General features: G+C 40.2%; 2 protein-coding genes across 2 annotated transcripts in view; one reads left to right on the top strand and one right to left on the bottom strand.

The window, feature by feature from the left end:
- The first annotated feature begins 281 nt into the window (after window positions 1–281).
- Window positions 282–15,641, top strand: LOC103505152 (chitooligosaccharidolytic beta-N-acetylglucosaminidase-like). The gene is made up of 11 exons (XM_026820510.1): window positions 282–316; window positions 368–639; window positions 4,616–4,714; window positions 4,908–4,969; window positions 5,169–5,318; window positions 5,586–5,800; window positions 5,853–6,002; window positions 6,756–6,942; window positions 13,347–13,570; window positions 13,940–14,077; window positions 14,598–15,641. The coding sequence occupies exons 1-11, from the start codon at window positions 282–284 to the stop codon at window positions 14,875–14,877; spliced, it is 1,812 nt and encodes a 603-aa protein (XP_026676311.1). The 3' UTR covers window positions 14,878–15,641.
- A 1,055-nt stretch (window positions 15,642–16,696) lies between these two features.
- LOC103505153 (suppressor of cytokine signaling 2-like) overlaps window positions 16,697–23,276 on the bottom strand; it is a 39,711-nt gene continuing 33,131 nt past the window's right edge. Inside the window, exons 2-5 of the mRNA XM_026820516.1 lie at window positions 20,532–21,117; window positions 19,128–19,190; window positions 18,723–18,791; window positions 16,697–17,062 (exon numbers count right to left, since the gene is read on the bottom strand). Coding sequence (XP_026676317.1) covers window positions 16,707–17,062; window positions 18,723–18,791; window positions 19,128–19,190; window positions 20,532–21,051 — 1,008 coding nt within the window. The 5' untranslated portion in view covers window positions 21,052–21,117 and the 3' untranslated portion in view covers window positions 16,697–16,706. The remainder of the gene's footprint in view (window positions 17,063–18,722; window positions 18,792–19,127; window positions 19,191–20,531; window positions 21,118–23,276) is intronic.

Below are 23,276 nucleotides of genomic sequence, written 5' to 3' on the forward strand. Positions count from 1 at the left end.
GATGTTTTTCATTTCCATCCCTTCACTCTGGCAGCCTTTTCTGTATGTCTTGGAAATGTTTCCAAACGTTTTTTGGTACCAGCCACTACCAGCGAAAAGATCATTTTCTTATCTAAGATACCGTTTTTGATCTTCTATAGTGGACTTTTGAATGGAAACATTGATGATATCTTAAAGATTCAAAGTCAATAACTCCGTAAACTTCGTACACATAAAGCCCACTTTGAGGGTTAGTTGTAAGGCCAAGATGAAAGATGGGCTAAGCTTATATAAATTTACGAATGTCCCCAACTTTGCTCGTGAGAGTCGTGACTTCGTGAGTTGAGATTAGTTATTAATTCTCCCTCTACTCTCGAAACCCCCACAGGCCCGAAACCACAGCGTTCGACCCTCGTCAAATGGTATTCAAGAACAAATTCACCAATGATATCGACGCTCAGGATACTTTTCACAGCTACATCGAAGCCATCACCCACTTGTTCGTCAAACGACTGATTAAGCGTTGTGGTGCCGAGTGCTCCCTTGTTCCCTCAACTGAGATCAAGGTGTTCCTCAGCTTTGCGCCGGATGAGGAGGAACTTAGCCTGGATCTGGATGAGGGGTACAGTTTGACCGTTGGGAAGTTGGACACTGATGGAGGTTCGTAAACGTAATATCCTGGCCAGCCTAGTTAGCTTTTGGAGGGTAGCGCGTCTGCCTTGTAAGCGCTAGGTCGCGGGTTCGATTCCCGCCCGGATTTTATCCTGAATAGATAAGGTTCGTTTTCGGAGTTGGCTTTCTCCTATCCTGTCTTCCTTTTCTCTTCGCTTTCGGGACGATAAGACCTGCAGCAGTTATAGTTCCCTCTATCAAACCTTTTCAGAATCTCTCTCTCTCTCTCTCTTCTTACCTAATAAATTGTTCTCAGTCTCTCTCTGTTAATATTTATTCACTTAATATTAATGCCTATTCACTGGAAAGCTTTGTACATATTTGTATTCTCTAGCAGACAAATAGGGAATGACATCATATTGAATATGGTTTGAAATTTTCAATTGAAAAACACAAACGAGAATTGGCCTGTGGCTTTTCGTAGAATTTTCAAAAGGGGAATAAAAATTCTCATTTCAAAACGGAAAGAAAAAATTCCCAAAATCAAAAGATATAGGAGCAGTGGCGATGGAGCATCGTGCCTCGTGAGATTTTTGAACGGGGAAGCTAATCCCTACAGAACTATCAATCAATTGAATCATCATAATCACTTGCTATTTTCGGTTTCAAGAGTCGAAAGGGGTGTCAGAAAAAACTCGCAAAGAGGAAGGGAAAATTTTCCCTAGCTTTCCGTGAAGGATACGCCCCTGACAGAATCTCTTTCTTGGAACCAAAAGCTTCTCCAACGAAGCTCTTTCCACAGAAAAGACAATGAATATGAAAGAGAATTCCTGGAATTCTCCGTGGAAAAGCTGAGGAGAGAAAGAGAAATTGAAATGTGCTCTCCACAAATTCTTGGAAAAATAATCCGTCCTTTAAAAATAAATAGAGGAGGAGGAGAAGGAAGAGGAGGAGGAGGAGAAGGAGGAGGAGGAGGAAGAGGAGGAGAAGGAGGAGGAGGAAGAGAAGCAAGGTGAAACGAAGGAAGAGAAGAAGCAGGAACGAAGAAGGAGAAGAAAGGGATTAAGAGAACGGGAAGTTGGATGAAAATGAAAAAGAGGGAAATGAAGAGACAGAGGAAAGCAAGGGGAGGAAAAGGGTGAAAAAGAGGAAGATAAAATGAGGATAAGGTTGGTATCCGGATGGAAGACCATCTGGTCAATCGCATACCGCTGGCTTTTCTAGGCCCCACTCCTGAAGGGTTAGGTAATGTGAGTAGGCGGGTAGCTTGTCTTCGAATCTTATTTTTGATATTGAACCCTTAGATTCCTTAGAAGACCTTGTTTAGACTGCTGGACTGAAGGGTATTTTCAATCTTACTAGAGGAGGATAAACAAGGTCTTGTAGTAATGCGAATGGCGTGCCAAGGTACAATCCTTTAAAAAAATCCATTTCTCTCACTAAAAATATTTTCTTAAAAAAAAAGAAAGATAAATAAGGTACCTGTTATATCCTATTTATTCTCAGATATCAGGTAGAAGATCTGTACATACCTACGTCACAGTCCGGACCAATTGGACCCCAGTTACAGTCATTTCCGTGGACCACATTTTGAGAAGCCCTGCGCAACCTATCACTGATATCGCACATTATACTGTCGCTTGAAAATAGTCGTTATTCGTGATAGACCAGTAGTGTGGTGAGCTAGGTAGTGATAACAATTGATAAGACAGTCTAGGTAGTTATATCTATCTAAATAAATAAAAAAATAGAAAGTAAAAAGGTAGTCGTGATAGCAATTGATAAGAAATTCTAGACAAGCTTGTCTATCATCAAATCAAATAAAAAATAAAAGTAGTCCCATCCCTAAAAACCATTTCATGTTGTATACCTAGCTAGCTACAGTCCAAACTGCTATCTTTAAACAAAAAGTTTTATTATAGATAAAATAATTAGAAATATTAAAAATAAATCCCTAGTTACCTACGCTACGTACCGTACAATAAAAAATAGTTTCATTCCTAGAAAATTGCAGATGAAAAAAGTTTTATTCCCGCAAAAGTGCAGTTTAAATAATTTCAGTCCCACAAAAGTGCAGTCGAAATAATTCAGTTCCCAAAACATTTCAATCTAAATAGGTAGGTACCTACCTACTACCTAGTTTTATTTCTACCTAGTTCTACCAACAAAAGTGCAGTTTTATCTCTACAAAAGTGCAGTTTCATTTCTACATTTTCTACACACTTGCAGTCCACAATTAGGCAGTCTCATTCCAAGAAGAAGAGTGCATCAGTGGCAGTTAAAATGTAAGTTGTTAATTTGCATTGCACATTGCTGTAAGTAGGTACCCAAGTAATTTGCATTCTTAGAGTGCATTGTGAATAAGTCATTTTATTTTTTGCTGAAGCTTTAAAGTGTACTACTAATGTCTACAAGTTGTGAATTCCTGTGTATTAGGAGAAACGTATCAAGATAATGTATACGACAGAAGGATTCACAAGAAGATATTTATTAAATTTAATTGGACTGAGCAATTCGATTGGCTAATTTAAAGTCTGAATTTAACCAATCAGATTTTTTAACAGGCTGTTATTGGTGAAAAGCACAATAAACCTCCTAACACTGTTGTTTATGTTACCTATAACGGAAAATTTTGCAATTTCCCATGAGTGACCATTCAAATTTTGACCTTCTGTAAATGAGTAGAAGGCAAAACTTGAACAAATCCGTATTTGTTGAATAATAGAGATGCAAAATTTTCTAAAAAAATTAATAAAAACTTCATTTTCTCCCTCCTTTCTATACAAAAAGGTACATTTAAAAACCAGTCTCTTTTATGATACATCCTATCTGATTGATTGATTCATTCATTATTTGATTGATTGATTGATTGATTGATTGATTGATTGATGGGGGTTTTACGTCTCTACTCGTACTTTTGTTTTTAGTGACGTGGGTTTTACCCTCCATTCGGCAACAAGGAATAAGCTACCCGCCTCGTCACATTTACCGTCCAGGCTCAACGTTGCTTAACTTCGTGGTAAAATGAAAACTTGGAAAACTTAGTATGAACCGTGGACGCACCTTTAAGTGGGTACCTAACATATGGCTAGTTCAATTCAATAGGTATTGAGCAAAAAGCACCTGTCGTTCAAAGCATATTGGATATAGGTATCTCCTTGCCATATACCTACCTATTTACATCATCGACCGCCTATTGTACTACCTATGTAGGCACTCGGATTATAGATAGCATACCTATCTATTTATCATATTAATATATAGGTTTACATAATTGTCTACACATGTACCTTGCCTATTGTGTTACTTAGGTATTGATTACCATCTATAATAGTTAGCTATAATATTGTCATAGATTCTAAGCATGCGGTAATAATTGTTATTGAGAAGATATCGACATATGAATTTATTATAACCAATAGGGACCTATTACCTATAAAAGTTAGATGAATGGATACCTAGGTAGGTGTGAGGGATTGAAACCTGAAATGTAACAAAACAAGAGAAAATTCAATCAGTTTTTATTTTTATTTATTTTTTGTCAGCCTTTTTACCTTAGAGGGTAGGGTGTCTGCCTTGTAAGTGCTAGGTCATTGGTTTGATTCCTGCTTGGGGCGGATTTTCTGGGTTTATTAAATTTTTCCTATTGATTTTTTGACATTTCTCTTCGTCTCGCCGTTTTTCAATTTGAATTTAAAGCTCTTCAAGTTGTATTCAGTTGTAATCCTTTGAAAATTTAAATAATTTCACCGTTATTGTTGGTATCACTTTATTTTTAAGTCGTAGAAATATGATTTTTATTTTGCACTATAAGTTTGACGAGATTGAGATATGTATGGTAGGTATTTGTTCGTCACCATAAATTTGATAAGTCTGCGCGACCGTAGAAACTCGTTCTATGAAACGGTCAATAGTTTCTGTAGAGGAAAATCGGGGTCCATTCTGATTAAGCTCCCAAGTTCAGTGGATTTCAGAGCACAAGATAAATCTGCTAGTTGAATAATTAGTTGGTTTTTCTTCACAGGTGCAGATCCAAGCAATGTCGCTGTTGTGGAAATATCTGCCCGTACCGTATTCGGTATACGTCATGGACTGGAAACTCTGTACCAGTTGATTGCGAGAGGTAAATACTATAATGCAACCCAAAATGGACAATACCTATTACATGAGATCTCGAACGACCATTGGTCTAGAATGTCTAGATACTAACCACGAACAATGTTCATTAACTTCAGGCCGTGGTTATGAACAGGGCCATCGTAGGACATCGTCGGACTTTTTGCGTGTAAAGTTGGCGGGAAATTCGAATTTTTGAGAAATATCTGCCCGCACCGTATTCGGTATACGTCATGGACTGGAAACTCTGTACCAGTTGATTGCGAGAGGTAAATATTGTGCAACCCAAAATGGACAATACCTATTACATGAGATCTCGAACGACCATTGGTCTAGTCTAGAGTCTAGATACTAACCACGAACAATGTTCATTAACTTCAGTGATCCGTGGGGATCTGATGTGTTCCACAGCCGCTAGCCGGTAAAAACTTTGCATGTCAAGTTTTGACGATTACATCCAGCTGTGGGCACACTTTCAAAACAAAGCAGCAGCCAGTCTGGACGAGGCCGTGGGTCATAATAGAACCAAACTGATCGTGTGGTCCAGTCATTTGACAGACCCAGAGATCATTTTAAACTATTTGGACCCACAGACCTGCGGAACCCAACAGGTGGTCCGCGAACCACTGTTGGTCCCTGAGAAGATTTCAAGTGGTTTGCGGAGCTCAACAGATGGTCCGCAAACCACTGCTGGTCTGTGACAAGGATTCCCGTGGTTTGCAGAGCATCTTACCTTGAGAATCTTGGCTTTTGATTCCTCCCATAGCGGACTGTTTTTGTATTGTTTTGTACTTGTACAAATCTTATGGTACCTGAGATCACAGAGCTTATGGTACCTGAGGACCGTTTTGTTCCCTTTTCTTCCATATTGTCCCCAGTTGGTCACCCTCATGGCGTTGTGTCGATGGCAAATGTGTACGAGACAGCAAGTTCCTTGTCTTCTTCCCAGATTCGGCGCTTACTCTCCGGCAAAGGTGTACACTCCACTAGAGGTGCAAGAGCTCGTCCACTACGCGAAGCTTCGCGGTGTCCGGGTCATCTTTGAGCTAGACGCCCCAGCTCACGCCGGCAACGGATGGCAATGGGGACCCCGGTACGGACTTAATTTATTTATTAGGCATGATTTCACTTTTACTCCTTCTTCTTCCCAGGTTCGGCGCTTACTCTCCGGCAAAGGTGTACACTCCACTAGAGGTGCAAGAGCTCGTCCACTACGCGAAGCTTCGCGGTATCCGGGTCATCTTTGAGCTAGACGCCCCAGCTCACGCCGGCAACGGATGGCAATGGGGACCCCGGTACGGACTTAATTTATTTATTTATGAAGTTTCTATGTAATCTATGTATTAGTTGTTCGGTACAAATCTCTCAACAGCAACCTTCTTGATAACATACTAGAATAATGTCGAAGCATCTTGAGAAGAAGTAGGTCACAAATTCTGATCAAAAATTTCAAGGAAAACTCGAATTTTCCGATAAAAAGTGCGCTCACCCGCGAGTACTCGTGTAACTTTCAGACTAGCGAGTACTCGCGGATTAAATGAATATTCAACAAAATGGTATATCCATCCGTAAAAGCCGGAGCTTGTGCCACGGATGGGGAGTTTATTTAATACAATTTATATCTTCAGTTTCATTCTCAGTTAGTATGCTTTGTAATTTTATTATGACATTTTAAGAGTTTACATATTTTTCATACAGATTAAGCAAGTTTTAAATTGAATTTACTGATGGACATATCTCATGATTTAGTGAGATATAGGTACCATCCCATCCGTAAAAGCCGGAGCTTGTGCCACGGATGGGGAGTTTATTTAATACAATTTATATCTTCAGTTTCATTCTGAGTTAGTATGCTTTGTAATTTTATTATGACATTTTAAGAGTTTACATATTTTTCATACAGATTAAGCAATTTTTAAATTGAATTTACTGATGGACATATTTCATGATTTAGTGAGATATACCAATATACCTACCCACCAGCAAATAGGACAGATTTTAAATTTCAATTTAGAACCTCATGTAAATTATTATTATCGTCATTGTAGTTATGGACTTGGGGACCTGATCGTTTGCCTCAATGATCCGTCTTGGCGGGCGAACTGCATCCAGCCCCCGTGTGGGCAACTGAACCCGATCAACCCACATGTGTACACGGTTCTGAAGGATATCTACGGGGAGCTGATGGGGATGGCCAAGTATGGAGATGAGATGTTCCATATGGGCGCAGATGAGGTGAGGGATCACTGGATTATAAAATAATACCGCCAAGTCGTTCCTCCCAAAATAAATCAAGTGCCACAAAAAATAAACAAAACTCCATCCCACCCCAAAAAAGATTAGAAATCAAAAAGCCCACTTTGAGGGTTAGTTGTAAGGGCAAGATGAAAGATGGGCTAAGCTTATATGAATTTACGAATGTCCCAACTTTGCTCGTGAGAGTTGTGACTTCGTGAGTTGAGATTAGTTATAATTCTCCCTCTTCTCTCAAACCCCCACAGGCCCGAAACCACAGCGTTCGACCCTCGTCAAATGGTATTCAAGAACAAATTCACCAATGATATCGACGCTCAGGATACTTTTCACAGCTACATCGAAGCAATCACCCACTTGTTCGTCAAACGACTGATTAAGCGTTGTGGTGTCGACTGTTCCCTTGTTCCCTCAACTGAGATCAAGGTGTTCCTCAGCTTTGCGCCGGATGAGGGGGAACTTAGCCTGGATCTGGATGAGGGGTACAGTTTGACCGTTGGGAAGTTGGACACTGATGGAGGTTCGTAAACGTAATATCCTGGCCAGCCTAGTTAGCTTTTGGAGGGTAGCGCGTCTGCCTTGTAAGCGCTAGGTCGCGGGTTCGATTCCCGACCGGATTTTATCCTGAATAGATAAGGTTCGTTCTCGGAGTTGGCTTTCTCCTATCCTGTCTTCCTTTTCTCTTCGCTTTCGGGACGATGGACCTGCAGCAGTTATAGTTCCCTTTATCAAACCCAAAATATAACCCTCGGTCTTCGAGGCCCGTCAGAGCCTGACAATAATGATGATGATGATGATGATGATGATGATGATGACGTCCATATGACATAGGAGCATTGGTTGAATCATCATAATCACTTGCTATTTTCGGTTTCAAGAGTCGAAAGGGGTGTGAGAAAAAACTCGCAAAGAGGAAGGGAAAATTTTCCCTAGCTTTCCGTGAAGGATACGCCCCTGACAGAATCTCTTTCTTGGAACCAAAAGCTTCTCCAACGACGAAGCTCGTTCCACAGAAAAGACAATGAATATGAAAGAGAATTCCCGGAATTCTCCGTGGAAAAGCTGAGGAGAGAAAGAGAAATTGAAACGTGCTCTCCACAAATTCTTGGAAAAATAATCCGTCCCTTCCCCCACCCTACCTCCCTATCCCTTCCTTAGGAAGAGGAGGAGGAGGAGAAGAAGGAGGAGGAGGAGGAAGAAGAGGAGGAGGAAGAGGAGGAGGAGGAAGAAGAGGAGGAGGAAGAGGAGGAGGAGGAGGAGGAAGAGGAGGAGAAGGATGAGGAGGAAGAGAAGCAAGGTGAAACGAAGGAAGAGAAGAAGCAGGAAGGAGAAGGAGGAGAAGAGAGGGATTAAGAGAACGGGAAAATGGATGAAAATGAAAAAGAGGGAAATGAAGAGACAGAGGAAAGCAAGGGGAGGAAAAGGGTGAAAAAGAGGAAGATAAAATGAGGATACGAAAAGGAACAGCAAGGACAGGATCAAAAGTAGGAAGAGGAGAAAGAGGAAGGTAAAAAGAAGTAGGAATCCGTAAAATTAATAGAATGAGGAGGAGGGATGAGCGAAAGAAGGAAGAGGAGAAGGAGGAAAAGGAAGAGAAGGAGGAGAAGGCTCAAGAGAAAAAGGAGGAAAAGAGAGCTAGGAAGGAAGAAAACAAGCTGGGCCCGTCCCTCCGGGAATTTTTTAGCCCGTAGTTTATTCGATCGTGATTAGAGAAAATCAGTACCTATGTATGAACCTACCTAATTTGTTTAATATTCAGTTTATTATTATTCTTGATTTTTTGATTTTACTTTCATGTAATGATTTAAAATTAAGACTAGAGCCCGTTCTCCCTTTATTCCCAATATAATGTTTAAGTCAGATCTATCTAAATAAATAAAAAATAGAAAGTAAAAAGGTAGTAGTGATAGCAATTGATAAGAAATTCTAGACAAGCTTGTCTATCATCAAATCAAATAAAAAATAAAAGTAGTCCCGTCCCTAAAAACCATTTCATGTTGTATACCTACCTAGCTACAGTCCAAAAACTGCTATCTATAAAAAAAGTTTTATTATAGATAAAATAATTAGAAATATTAAAAATAAATCCCTAGTTACCTACGCTAAGTACCGTACAATAAAAAATAGTTTCATTCCTAGAAAATTGCAGATGAAAAAAGTTTTATTCCCGCAAAAGTGCAGTTTAAATAATTTCACATAGGTGACGCTAAAACCGGTCTTAAATAATCGACTGAAGTGTTATCTAAAATTTGCACCACCACTTTTGTGTTCCTGGTAAAAAGACCTTTAATTTTATATACAGGTCAACTAGGTTTGGATAAGTTCTTCTATGGGGACAGACAGACAGACCAACAGACGACACCGAAGCAAATACAATAGCCCGTCCCTTATACCTTTTTATTACTATCGTAATAATAAAGGAAGGATGTGCTAAAAAGAGGAGAAGAAGAAGCAATAAGAGGAAACATGCTTCAATAACGACACAGGGTTTATTAAATTTTTCCTATTGATTTTTCGACATTTCTCTTCGTCTCGCCGTTTTTTAATTTGAATTTAAAGCTCTTCAAGTTGTATTCAGTTGTAATCCTTTGAAAATTTAAATAATTTCACCGTTATTGTTGGTATCACTTTATTTTTAAGTCGTAGAAATATGATTTTTATTCTGCACTATAAGATTGACGAGATTGATATATGTATGGTAGGTATTTGTTCGTCACCATAAATTTGATAAGTCTGCGCGACCGTAGAAGCTCGTTCTATGAAACGGACAATAGTTTCTGTAGAGGAAAATCGGGGTCCATTCTGATCAAGCTCCCAAGTTCAGTGGATTTCAGAGCACAAGATAAATCTGCTAGTTGAATGATTAGTTGGTTTTTCTTCACAGGTGCAGACCCGAGCAATGTGGCTGTTGTGGAAATATCTGCCCGCACCGTATTTGGTATACGCCATGGACTGGAAACTCTGTACCAGTTGATTGCGAGAGGTAAATATTATGCAACCCAAAATGGACAATACCTATTACATGAGATCTCGAACGACCATTGGTCTAGATACTAACCACGAACAATGTTCATTAACTTCAGTGATCCGTCGGGAACTAACGTGTTCCACAGCCGCTAGCCGGTAAAAACTTTGCATGTCAAGTGAGTGGCACCACATAGAATAGAATGGAGTTTTGCCACCAAAATTAGTGTCCCGTTATTGAACTCTTGTTTATTGACAAAAACTCATTTCAGCGCACGTGCAGAAACGAGTTTTGGTTGCAAAAACTCTCCAATATACATACCTCATTTATACTGCTTAGGGGAAAAGTCTCTTTACCACCGCAGTTTAAATAAAAGGAAGTCTTTCATAGCCCCAAATTACACCTTGATTGGGCATTCAAATTGATAATAACAACATTAACCCATGATATCCTCTAGGTCCGGCGGACAACTACCTTCTGCTCGCCTCCAACGTAACAATATACAAAAGTGCAGTCGAAATAATTCAATTCCCAAAACATTTCAATCTAAATAGGTAGGTACCTACTTACTACCTAGTTTTATTTCTACCTAGTTCTACCTACAAAAGTGCAGTTTTATCTCTACAAAAGTGCAGTTTCATTTCTACATTTTCTACACAATTGCAGTCCACAATTAGGCAGTCTCATTCCAAGAAGAAGAGTGCATCAGTGGCAGTTTAAAATGTAAGTTGTTAATTTGCATTGCACATTGCTGTAAGTAGGTACCCAAGTAATTTGCATTCTTAGAGTGCATTGTGAATAAGTAATAAAATTCATTGTTTGAGTGATTGATTGATTGATTGATTGATTGATTGATTGATGGGGGTTTTGCGTCTCTACTCGTACTTTTGTTTTTAGTGACGTGGGTTTTACCCTTCATTCGGCAACAGGGCAATAAGCTACCCGCCTCGTCACATTTACCGTCCAGGCTCAACGTTGCTTAACTTCGTGATAAAATAAAAACTTGGAAAACTTGAACCGTGGACGCACCTTTAAGTGGGTACCTACACATATGGCTAGTTCAATTCAATATTATATATAGGTATTGAGCAAAAAACACCTGTCGTTCAAAGCATATTGGATAGGTATCTCCTTGCCATCTAGGTACCTACCGATTTACATCATCGATTGCCTATTGTACTACCAACCTATGTAGGCAGTCGGATTATAGACAGCATACCTATCTAGTTATCATATTAAGTATAGAGGTTTAAGTCTACACATGTACCTAATTTACCTATTGTATTACCTAGGTATTGATTACCATCTAATAGTTAGCTATTGTCATAGATTATAAGCATGCGGTAATAACAATTATTATTATTGAGAAGATATCGACATATGAATTTATTATAACCAATAGGGACCTATTACCTATAAAAGTTAGATGAATGGATACCTAGGTATATAATAGTTGGGTACCTACTAACCTACTCATTACGGCATTTCATGATACAATGGATAGGTGATAATTAGCCATGTGCTTGTACATACTACATATGTAGGTATTGTATAGGTAGGTATTCCTATAATGTTGATTAGGTAAGTAACTAAGTACAATGCATTTACCACTATTTATTATTAGGTAGGTACTAACAATAGTTATTAAAACTTAGACCTTTGACCTCACTTCGTATTATAGTATTACGAGTTGCGTAGGTACATATACGTTATTTATGTAGGTACTTTTGTTTCGTTTACCTACCTATACTTACCTTCAATCAGTACCTACATCCGCAATAAAACGCTAGATTAAATTGATTTCTTCCTCTTCCTCTCCTTCCTCCTCCGCCAAAAAAGAAGGAGGAGGAGGAAGGGAGGACCCTTCTTCCTCCTCCTTCTTTTTTGTCTTACCTTCTTCTCGTTCCTCTTTCTTCTTCTTCTCTTCCTCATTCTCCTCCTCCTCCTTCTTCTTATTTTTGTTCCTCTTCTCCTCCTCCTTCTTATTCTTCTTCCTCTTCTCCTCCTCCTTCTTTTATGCCTTCTTTTCCTTTTCCCTTCATCATTTCCTTCATCTTGTTTTCAGTAGCCGGAACTTACCCCACAGGAATCTCATGGGACCTTGGACTCATGTTCTTCTGGGACTCATTTGGTGTCATCTCCTCGTTACCATCAGCGGCCAAGTTATATCCATCGATGTAGACTCCGCGGACGTTACTGGAAAGTAAGTTGAATGTCACTGTACAAGTTGTTTAACTGTTTAGGAGATTTGACGAAGATGTTACCCTCCATTCGGAGACAGGCTACCCCTCACCTCACATTAACCTCACCCAACCTGAGTGGGGCCAAGAAAAGAAAGCAGCAAACGATTTCTCAGATGGTCAGCCATCCGCGAACCACTGCTGATCAGTGAGAAGGTTTCCCGTAACCTGCGGAAACTCACATTAACCTCACCCAACCTGAGTGGGGCCAGGAAAAGAAAGCAGCAAACGATTTCTCAGATGGTCAGCCATCCGCGAACCACTGCTGATCAGTGAGAAGGTTTCCCGTAATCTGCGGAGCCCAACAGGTGGTCCGCGAACCACTGTTAGTCCCTGAGAAGATCTCAAGTGGTTTGCGGAGCTCAACAGATGGTCCGCAAACCACTGCTGGTCTGTGAGAAGGATTCCCGTGGTTAGCGGAGCATCTTACCTTGAGAATCTTGGCTTTAGATTCCTCCCATAGCGGACTGTTTTTGTATTGTTTTGTACAAATCTTATGGTACCTGAGATCACAGAGCTTATGGTACCTTAGGACTGTTTTTATTTGGTTCCCTTTTCTTCCATATTGTCCCCAGTTGGTCACCCTCATGGCGTTGTGTCGATGGCAAATGTGTACGAGACAGCAAGTTCCTTGTGTCCAACCCATATCAGGCGTTGACCATCTGTCGCCTCACTTGTGGACAGTATGGATCCCTCTGGCCCAAACCTACCGGACAAGTTTTTATAGGGTAAGGTATTGTGTCCTTATTTGTGAACAAAATGAGTCCCAAGGGCCAAAAGCCATAGGTACGACGCATTTTGGGATGTTTTTCATTTCCATCCCTTCACTCTGACAGTCTTTTCTGGATGTCTTGGAAATGTTTCTAAACGTTTTTTTTTTTTGGTACCAGCCACTACTAGCGAAAGTTGGAAGAACGTAGGCAGAAAGACGTAGGCAGATATGTACTTATTGCAGCAATATTGCAAAGGTATGAAATTTATAAAAATACATGCTCCTGAAAGGCTAAGTACCTAAGTAGGGATAAATTACTGTTGAATGGGCGTATAGGGTTCGTTCTCGGAACGGCTGGCTTTCTCCTATCCTCTCTTCGATTTCGGGACAATAAGACCTTAGCATTTACAGTTCTCTCTATCAAACCTCTTGAGAAAAATTAATCAAGTCTTTGTAATATTGTCCACAGGTTTTCATCAAATGCTGGAACAACACACCGGCCATTGTCGACTTCATGCTAGCTCACGGCAAGAACACAACGTTTGACGATTACATCCAGCTGTGGGCACACTTTCAAAACAAAGCAGCAGCTAGTTTGGACGAAGCCGTGGGTCATAATAGAACCAAACTGATCGTGTGGTCCAGTCATTTGACAGACCCAGAGATCATTTTAAACTATTTGGACCCAAAGAGGTAAGAGTCCCATCACTTGACATGTTAATTACTTTCCATGTCTGTGAGGCCAGCCCATCACTATCAGGTAAACCTGACAGGTACACCTGATCAGGTCCGCCTGTCAGGTACCTAGGTATCTCCATATACCTGATAGTGTGTATGTACTCCTTGTGTACCACATTGCATAACTGACGCCTGTGTACAGGCGGTCAGGCGTCATAAACATTATGGGTAGCAGAAAGAAGTGTGTTCCTCAAGTACCTTTTTTATCCATTAAAGTTAGGTGATCACAGGTTTCTTATGCTTGTACTTAGAACGTAGGCATTTGGATACATGGATTTAGTTCATGATTAGGTATGCTAGCTACATATTTATTTCTGTTTCCAGATACATAATTCAAACGTGGGTTCCCAGAATAGATCCACTGGCAGATCTATTAATATCCAAAGGTTACCAAGTGATCATTTCTACCAAGGACGCTTGGTATTTAGACCACGGCTTCTGGGGAGTCACTTCTTACTACAGGTAAATGCTCAAATTTTTGTTTGACACTTTTACAAGGTCTTATTTTCTATTGTGGATCTCTATTCACGTTTTAGCTTTAGATATAATGTGTATGCCGAGTCGGTTCGTATAAAAATACGCAGGCGTTCTTCCTGGAACTTGGCCTAGCTTACTGCGGTGCACTCAGATTACTAACGTGGTTCGCCACGAAATCTGATGCCCCTTTCCCTTGGATGGATGTGTAAACTGGTTGAGCTCTTTGGGAAACTATTGAACTTGTAATCGTACAGCTACTTGAATCTCATGGATGCTTTTGGTATGGGTATAGGTAGGGCCATTGGATATAATGAACGCCCTATGTCACTGCGATCTGGTTAGATTCATGGATGCTCAATTGCTCATATATGTCTTAGATCAGTCTTGAGCAAAATTTGGTCAGTCAGATGTTTGGAATTGATGTTTGAACACTTGCTGAGAGCCAGTATTTTGTTCATAAATACGGGTGTTAATCTCCAACATTAATCTCTTCCCCTTCTTCCAGATGGCAGCGCGTCTACGACAACCTTCTGCCGAGCTCCCCTCTCGTCCTGGGAGGGGAAGTGGCCATGTGGACCGAATACGTCGACGACCAAAGCCTCGACGGCCGTTTGTGGCCTCGGACGGCAGCCGCGGCCGAACGCCTCTGGTCCAATCCGAAATCGAGCAGTTCAGAGGCCGAAACGAGATTCCTAGAGCAGCGGGAACGACTGGTGGAGATGGGCATTCGGGCTGAGGTCACCACGCCCGAGTGGTGTTATCTCAACGACGGACAATGTAGATGAGAGGCATAGCCGTCTCCAGTGCCCAATTTTTGAAAAGTAGGTGTTTCTGTAAAAGCTACAAGGTACTTGAAACGGGGTACACCAATTTCTGAAAAGTAGGTGTTTCTGTAAAAGCTACAAGGCGGTTGAAACGGGGTACCGGCTAGCAATCCCCCTATGGATCTACAAATAACGGGTTTTACAAGCTACAAGTTGGTTGTAATAATCTGTCGAAATAGGACTTGACTTGTAGCCCCATTATCAACAATAACTCATAAAGGCTTCAACCAACGAACCAACCGTAATTTTGCTAGTAAACTACACCCTCTTTTCTGAAATTGGACGCTGAAAGATTTTGAGTTTGCTGAACGTTACCAGGAGCATAAGACTGAAATTCAGACACCGCACCATGGTGGGTGCAAGGTTGGGTCGAATTTGCTATCAAGAGATGTTAATCGAGATTACTTTTCTAAAGGTGATGGCCGAGAGGACTTTTCTGAAACATGAAAGGTAGGTATAGATAGAGGACAGAAAGATTTTGTGAACTTACGTGGTTACGGGGCAGAAAGATTTTGATAAATATACCCCATTTGGTTTGTTACTTTGTAACACCCCCATTATTTGGAAACATCTATTAATTATTGTATGTGATGAGTGTTGTCAAGATCACTTTTTCTAACAATTACTGCCAAATTGTACAGTCACAGCCACAAATATGACTAACCAATTAATACCACCGAATGAAAATAAATCACTCCTATTTTGTAACAAAATATTTTCCATAATCCTCTATTTGATTTATTTTTGAATAATAACAAAATATTAGCTAACAGGGGTGTGAAGGTTTCAACATAATAAAGTCAAAGGTGTGTACAACATAAAAATATCAATGCATTGGTAATACAAAATAAATAGAAAGCTAAAATAATAATTATGTACAAATACATCTTAAATATGGCAATACATTTACGCAGAGAGGTTGCTATGATGATATACCTACATACATCTTTAATATCACCATCGTTAATGCTATGAGCATTTGCTCAGCTTATGAGTATTCTCTAGATATGTGTCAGAATTGACGGAAGTAAGAAGTACCTCGTTCCTGAATATAATCCCTTATCCTCCTTTATTAGAGGGAATTGGACATTTACAATGTCTTCTACAAGGGTAATCAGCCTACGATTTTCCAGCCTTTTCCAAAGGCGAGCTCTTTCAAACTCCATTGAGATCAAATCCCTACGTTATGGTGTTAACTATTCCTAAGTCTTGTTCAACTAAAGACCTTTTAACTTCACAAATGCATGAGGATACTATGTCGTACCTCAGGGATCAAATCGCGCGCCCTCTCCTCTCACTTACGAGACGAATGTAGGGCACAGTGGGCACACCATAGTCAGGCACCGGTAAGTAAATGACCGACGGACGATGTGACGGTCAATCAAACCGATAACTCTGATAAACTACATAAATGACCGAAGTCAGCGCCTAGCTACAATCAGGCACCGGTAAGGCCAGCCACTCACTATCAGATAGACCTGACACCCTGACAGATACACATGATCAGTACTTCAGTAGTGGCTGGCCCAAGTAAATGAACGACAGGTGACAGTCAAATACCTGTGAGTAAATGACCAACAGGTAACGGTCAATCCCATCACACCGCATACGGGAACTGCTTCAGATAGGTCACCAGCGAGTGAGGAATGCTATGACTGGACACATACAGGTTGTTCTTATATATAGCGCTCCTACACAGCTGTTGCAACTTGGGGATTTCCTTGCGCAGGGGTTTTACCAGGAGAATCTTGCTGTAGTACTTTCTGGTGAAGTAGTGACGGTCAATCCCATCACACCGCATACGGGAACTGCTTCAGATAGGTCACCAGCGAGTGAGGAATACTATGACTGGACACATACAGGTTGTTCTTATAAATAGCACTCCTACACAGCTGTTGCAACTTGGGGATTTCCTTGCGCAGGGGTTTTACCAGGAGAATCTTGCTGTAGTACTTTCTGGTGAAGTAGTCCAGCCAGACTTGCTGTTTCCCCGAGGTTCCGCTAGGGGCAGAAGGAGCGGCGTGCTTGATGTAATGTTCAATGAGTTGAATGACGCACGGGAATTTTGCAATCCTGTCGTGAAGGTGGTCGTCGCAGTCAAAGTAGAACAGGCCGTTTAGGTAGTTTAAACGTACACTTGTGGGACCTGCCGGGGGAAAACAGGGAAAACGCGTCTTGATGTAATGTTCAATGAGTTGAATGACGCAGGGGAATTTTGCAATCCTGTCGTGAAGATGGTCGTCGCAGTCAAAGTAGAACAGGCCGTTTAGGTAGTTTAAACGTACACTTGTGGGACCTGCCGGGGGAAAACAGGGAAAACGCGTCATTAGCACGGTGTTAATTTGGGGAATACACCTGATTGGTACTTAATTGTCTTACGACATGAAACTCTCATTCACCGATTCTGATTTCATGAAATCAGTACAAATTTACTGGCAGGGATAGAAAACGCGTCATTTAGCACAGTATTGATTTTGGAAAAACACCTGATTTGTACTTTTTTTTCTTCTTCTTCTTTTTCTTCTTCTAATGACCTCGGCACCACCGAAGCATTACTTTACTACAAAACATTTTCATTCACCGAATCAGATTTTATCAAATCAGTCCAAATTTACTATGAGATTGTACCTTGACCTCAACTTACTGCTTATTGGTAGGTATATTGGTAATTAAAAACGTCTGATAACAAGTTACCAAACATCCCAAAAAACTCGATACATACAGCCACGCGCAATATTGAGGCAATAAACGGTGTTAATTTGGGGAATACACCTAGTTGGTACCTAATTGTCTTAATTACTACATGAAACTTTCATTCACCGATTCAGATTTCATGAAATCAGTACAAATTTACCAGCAGGGAAAGAAAACGCGTCATTAGCACAGTATTGATTTTGGAAATACACCTGATTTGTACTTTTTTTCTTCTTCTAATGACCTCGGCACCACCGAAGCATTACTGGTACAGTATCAGCGGTACTTTACTACAAAACATTTTCATTCACCGAATCAGATTTTATCAAATCAGTCCAAATTTACTATGAAATTGTACCTTGACCTCAACTTACTGCTTATTGGTAGGTATATTCATATTGGTAATTAAAAACGTCTGATAACAAGTTACCAAACATCCCAAAAAACTCGATACATACAGCCACGCGCAATATTGAGGCAATAGCCTGTATGACGTTGCTTAACTTCGAGTTCTTGAAGGAAAAAATGAAACATGGCACATGACATTAAAAACTTAGAAAAGTGAGAAGTTTTATGTAATATTATCACGTGTGTAATGTATACGTATTACGTAGAGTTCATATAACAGATAGGTAGGTACTTAGTGTTCATACTCGTAAGCCTAGGCATGTGTAAGTATTCCGTTTTTGATTTGGCTGACGAGGGTTCCCATTTCTAAGAAGATGCCTATAGAAATCCGACCAATAGCTTCCGGTCCTCAAGGCCGGAATTACTGACCTTTTATCGTCTGAACACTGATGGCGAATATATGCTGAGGATTTGAAGAGTTTCGAACTAGGAACGTCCCTGGTGACTTTTTAAGGAAAAAATGAAACATCGCACATGACATTAAAAACTTAAAAAAGTGAGAAGTTTTATGTAATATTATCACGTGTGTAATGTATACGTATTACGTAGAGTTCATATAACAGATAGGTACTTAGTGTTCATACTCGTAAGCCTAGGCATGTGTATTCCGTTTTTGATTTGGCTGACGAGGGTTCCCATTTCTAAGAAGATGCCTATAGAAATCCGACAAATAGCTTCCGGTCCTCAAGGCCGAAATTACTGACCTTTTATCGTCTGAACACTGATGGCGAATATATGCTGAGGATTTGAAGAGTTTCGAACTAGGAACGTCCCTGGTGACTTGTTGGAAGAACGTAGGCAGAAAGACGTAGGCAGATATGTACTTATTGCAGCAATATTGTAAAGGTATGAAATTTATAATAATACATGCTCCTGAAAGGCTAAGTAGGTACTTAAGTAGGGACAAATTACTGTTGAATGGGCGTATAGGGTTCGTTCTCGGAACGGCTGGCTTTCTCCTATCCTGTCTTTCTTCTCTCTTCGATTTCGGGACGATAAGAGCTTAGCATTTACAGTTCCCTCTATCAAACCTCTTGAGAAAAATTAATCAAGTCTTTGTAATATTGTCCACAGGTTTTCATCAAATGCTGGAACAACACACCGGCCACCTGGTGACTTGTTGGTTAGGAGGTCTAACGCTTTTTGCTGACTGATGGACTCGTAGTAGAAACCTGGAATCGGTAAAGAGGATATTGATAACATGCTCTGGGAAAGAAAACCTTTCTCTAACTATGAACCTATTCTTGAATGACTTGACTATCCACACTTCTTTGAAGGCTTAAGGTGTGTCCACACATAGTCGACCGAACTTAAACTGACACGTCCACACTGCCTCGACAACATGGGTTTATCTCATCCATTGATGTCGATCGACTATGTTAGGACACACCTTTAAGAGGCGAACTGATTTATGCCATTTTCTGAGAAGAGCTACCCACCCTCTGAAAATTTCATTATACGTAATTGCAAGTAAGCTCAGTAACCCACACTTTTTCTATGGAACTCTTCAATGGTATGCCAGTTTACAACTTTACACTGTTCTGAACACCATGATTCCCCGAATACTACTCCGTATGTACTTTCAAAAACATAAATAGCCTTGAATAAAATAAATACGTAGAAGTTGTGACCGTTGCACTCACCTGACATTCTGAGAACTTTGACGGTGGCAGTGAGGGTGTCCAGGTCTCGTTGGCATATCTCTCTGCCCATTGGAATGTTCAGAGGCAAGGTCGGGTTTGGTGTCACAGCGCAACTTTGATTCAGTCTTATTTCTGGAGCTCCTCGGCCGAAGTTCCTTCGATTTTCGTCGAAACCGATTGGATATGTGCTTTCTATACTTCGGACATGGGAAGGATTTTCTAAATACTTGTCTAAGTCTGTTGAATTGTCTTCGTTTTCCGATGGTGTCGGAAGGACAATGCCGCCTCCACATTGTAAAGCTTTGGATACAACTGTCACATTGCTGTTGAGAGTGTTGAGACAGTGTTTGGGTAACTCTATCTTCAAAAATCTGAAATCGGTAAAGAGGATATTGATAACATGCTCTGGGAAAGAAAACCTTTCTCTGACTATGAACCTATTCTTGAATTGCTTGACTATCCAGACTTCTTTGAAGGCCTAAGGTGTGTCCACACATGGTCGACCGGACATCGATCGACTGACACGTCCACACTGCCTCGACAACATGGGTTTATCTCATCCATTGATATCGATCGACTATGTTAGGACACACCTTTAAGAGGCGGACTGATTTATGCCATTTTCTGAGAAGAGCTACCCAAAGACCAAATTGTGTAAACCTTTTGAAAATTTCATTATACGTAATTGAAAGTAAGCTCAGTAACCCAATCTTTTTTATATGGAACTCTTCAATGGTAAGTATACCAGATGTTTAACTTTACACTGTTCTGAACACCATGATTCCCCGAATTCTACTCCGTATGTACTTTCAAAAACATAAATAGCCTTGAATATAATAAATACGTAGAAGTTTTGACCGTTGCACTCACCTGACATTCTGAGAACTTTGACGGTGGCAGTGAGGGTGTCCAGGTCTCGTTGGCATATCTCTCTGCCCATTGGAATGTTCAGAGGCAAGGTCGGATTTGGTGTCACAGCGCAACTTTGATTCAGTCTTATTTCTGGAGCTCCTCGGCCGAAGTTCCTTCGATTTTCGTCGAAACCGATTGGATATGTGCTTTCTATACTTCGGACATGGGAAGGATTTTCTAAATACTTGTCTAAGTCTGTTGAATTGTCTTCGTTTTCCGATGTCGGAAGGACGATGCCGCCTCCACATTGTAAAGCTTTGGATACAACTGTCACATTGCTGTTGAGAGTGTTGAGACAGTGTTTGGGTAACTCTATCTTCAGACTGACTTCCACGTTGAGCACCACATTGTTGCAGTCTGGTTGGACATGGTCGGGTTGGGTGAGAGGGTGGCCGGCAGTGGGGTAGAAAGGGGACGATTTGGGACAGGGCTCGATCAGTTGATGGTGACATTTTGGACAGAGGGCGGATGTCAACATATCTCCATGTCTTGGGGGACCAGGCGGTTGAAGAAACGTTCAATGCGGCTTGTAATCTGAAACAAACTAAAAGAGATGGGGGTCATTATTAGAACAATATTAATATTGTACATTCACAATTTCACAAACATAATTATGTATTAGGATAGCCACTCACTATCAGGTACACCTGATCAGGTCTACGTAATACCTGATAGTGATTGGCTGGTCTTAGGGAGCTGTTTTAGAAATATGTTTGGAATAATTCGAGTAAACGTATAGGTATGTCACTAGGTATTGGCATATACCTACGCGTCTCAAATTCTCAATACCTATACAAAACATGCTCCTAATAATTGATTTAGCTAGTTGCCAAATTTCCAAAAACAAAAACTATTTTGTTTGAAAAAACATATAAAAAATATTTGCACACATTGACACATTAAGTGTTCCACATAATTCTTCCAATGACGTAATGGTCGAAAACAATGACGTAATGGCTACGGACCGTTAAATATAATGCAACTCGTGGCAAAGATATATTCGTAAAGCATTGTAAAGCATTATACTCGTAAAATATAAAACATTCCAAGTGGAAACCTACTTATTGTCATTAATATGCCACCGGACAAGACACGTAAAGCTAGAGGCAAATATCAATGCGGCTTGTAATCTGAAACAAACCAAAAGAGATGGGGGTCATTATTAGAACAATATTAATATTGTACATTATTAGGGCTGGTCTTAGGGAGCTGTTTTAGAAAATGTTTGGAATAATTCGAGTAAACGTATAGGTATGTCACTAGGTATTGGCATATACGCGTCTCAATACCTATACAAAACATGCTCCTAATAAATTGATTTAGCTAGTTGCCAAATTTCCAAATTCAAAAACAAACACTATTTTGTTTGAAAAAACATATAAAAACTATTTGCACACATTGACACATAAAGTGTTCCACATAATTCTTCCAATGACGTAATGGTCGAAAACAATGACGTAATGGCTACGGACCGTGGAATATAATGCAACTCGTGGCAAAGATATATTCGTAAAGCATTGTAAAGCATTAAACTCGTAAAATATAAAACATTCCAAGTGGAAACCTACTTATTGTCATTAATATGCCACCGGACAAGACACGTAAAGCTAGAGGCAAATTCATGTAATTTGAGGTCGTTTGGTTTACCAGATCAACTACCGGATCAAATTTTCGTTTGCTATTAGATGTCAATATTATTAATTTTAAATAGGTACAAAATTTATAAGATTATGTATGTATGTGTGACCTTATTTTGGCAACAAACATTCGCTTAAGGGCTTATGAAATGGACGTTTGACCCGATGAAAGGCGTTAATGAGCTTTATATTAATTAGGCAATCAAACTAGTCACATATTCCATTCACAAACTTTAAAATTAGGTGCTTTGTATAATCATAATAGGTAATAGATAGGTAGATCAGGAATAGGTGCGTGGGGCTGCACATCGGGGTCGTTCGTCAACAATCGACACCATTCGGGTACGGGGGTGAAAGGGAGGAAAATGGGAAAACAAAACCTGGGCGATTTCCCGGAAAATTTCGTCGAGAAAAGTACACGTGACAGTGATGGCTCTCTGGGGAAATAAGTTGCTGATGTCCCCAAGGTTGAAAGGTTACGTCGGAAAGCGGCGCAAGCGAATTAAATTGTCGACGAAATTGACTTTTCCAAAATGACGATAAAATTGACTTTTGACTCGGAGAAAGAGTTTTCCTTCTCCTCTGTTTGCCTTTTCTTCCACTTACATATGTGTGAAATACTCAGAACTCCCTTAAATTGCTTTGAAAAAGTTTGAAGAATATTTGCTGTGAACTCACATAATTATCATACCACATCAAGGTACCTACCTCGTACCTCGTGTCTTCTAACATATTCGACATAAGTAATGATAATAATCAGGGTGCTATCACCCGATTCTTGCCATCAAATAAATTGCTTTTCAGGTCATTTAGTAAGGTGAAAAGTCATTTAAACACTCATTTGTCAAACATCGATCGGAAATTTCGTCTCTCCCTCTCCCAACTGGACTGGAACTGGACAGTTACTAAAAGCCGTTGGTGTTTACACGGGTACAGCAGCTGAACTGCCTACTGACATACTGGCCTTGTCTAATCAAGCCATAAGGAACGTCGCTTTCCAAAATATTCCTGAGAACCCCAACGAAGCAAAGCAGAATTCGAAATACCTAAAGAGAAAATTCCTATT

Source organism: Diaphorina citri, unplaced genomic scaffold (assembly GCF_000475195.1).
Source record: "Diaphorina citri unplaced genomic scaffold, Diaci psyllid genome assembly version 1.1 scaffold154, whole genome shotgun sequence".
In the NCBI taxonomy this organism is placed as follows: Eukaryota; Metazoa; Arthropoda; class Insecta; order Hemiptera; family Psyllidae; genus Diaphorina; species Diaphorina citri.

What these genes read in the sequence shown, in the direction of transcription:
- LOC103505152 (XM_026820510.1), top strand. Translation starts at nt 282, where the DNA reads ATGTCCCCAACTTTGCTCGTGAGAGTCGTGACTTC. An exon ending in GAAGTTGGACACTGATGGAG is followed by an intron (nt 640 to 4,615) that starts GTTCGTAAACGT and finishes TTTTCTTCACAG; the next exon opens with GTGCAGATCCAAGCAATGTC. An exon ending in AGACCTGCGGAACCCAACAG is followed by an intron (nt 5,319 to 5,585) that starts GTGGTCCGCGAA and finishes TATTGTCCCCAG; the next exon opens with TTGGTCACCCTCATGGCGTT.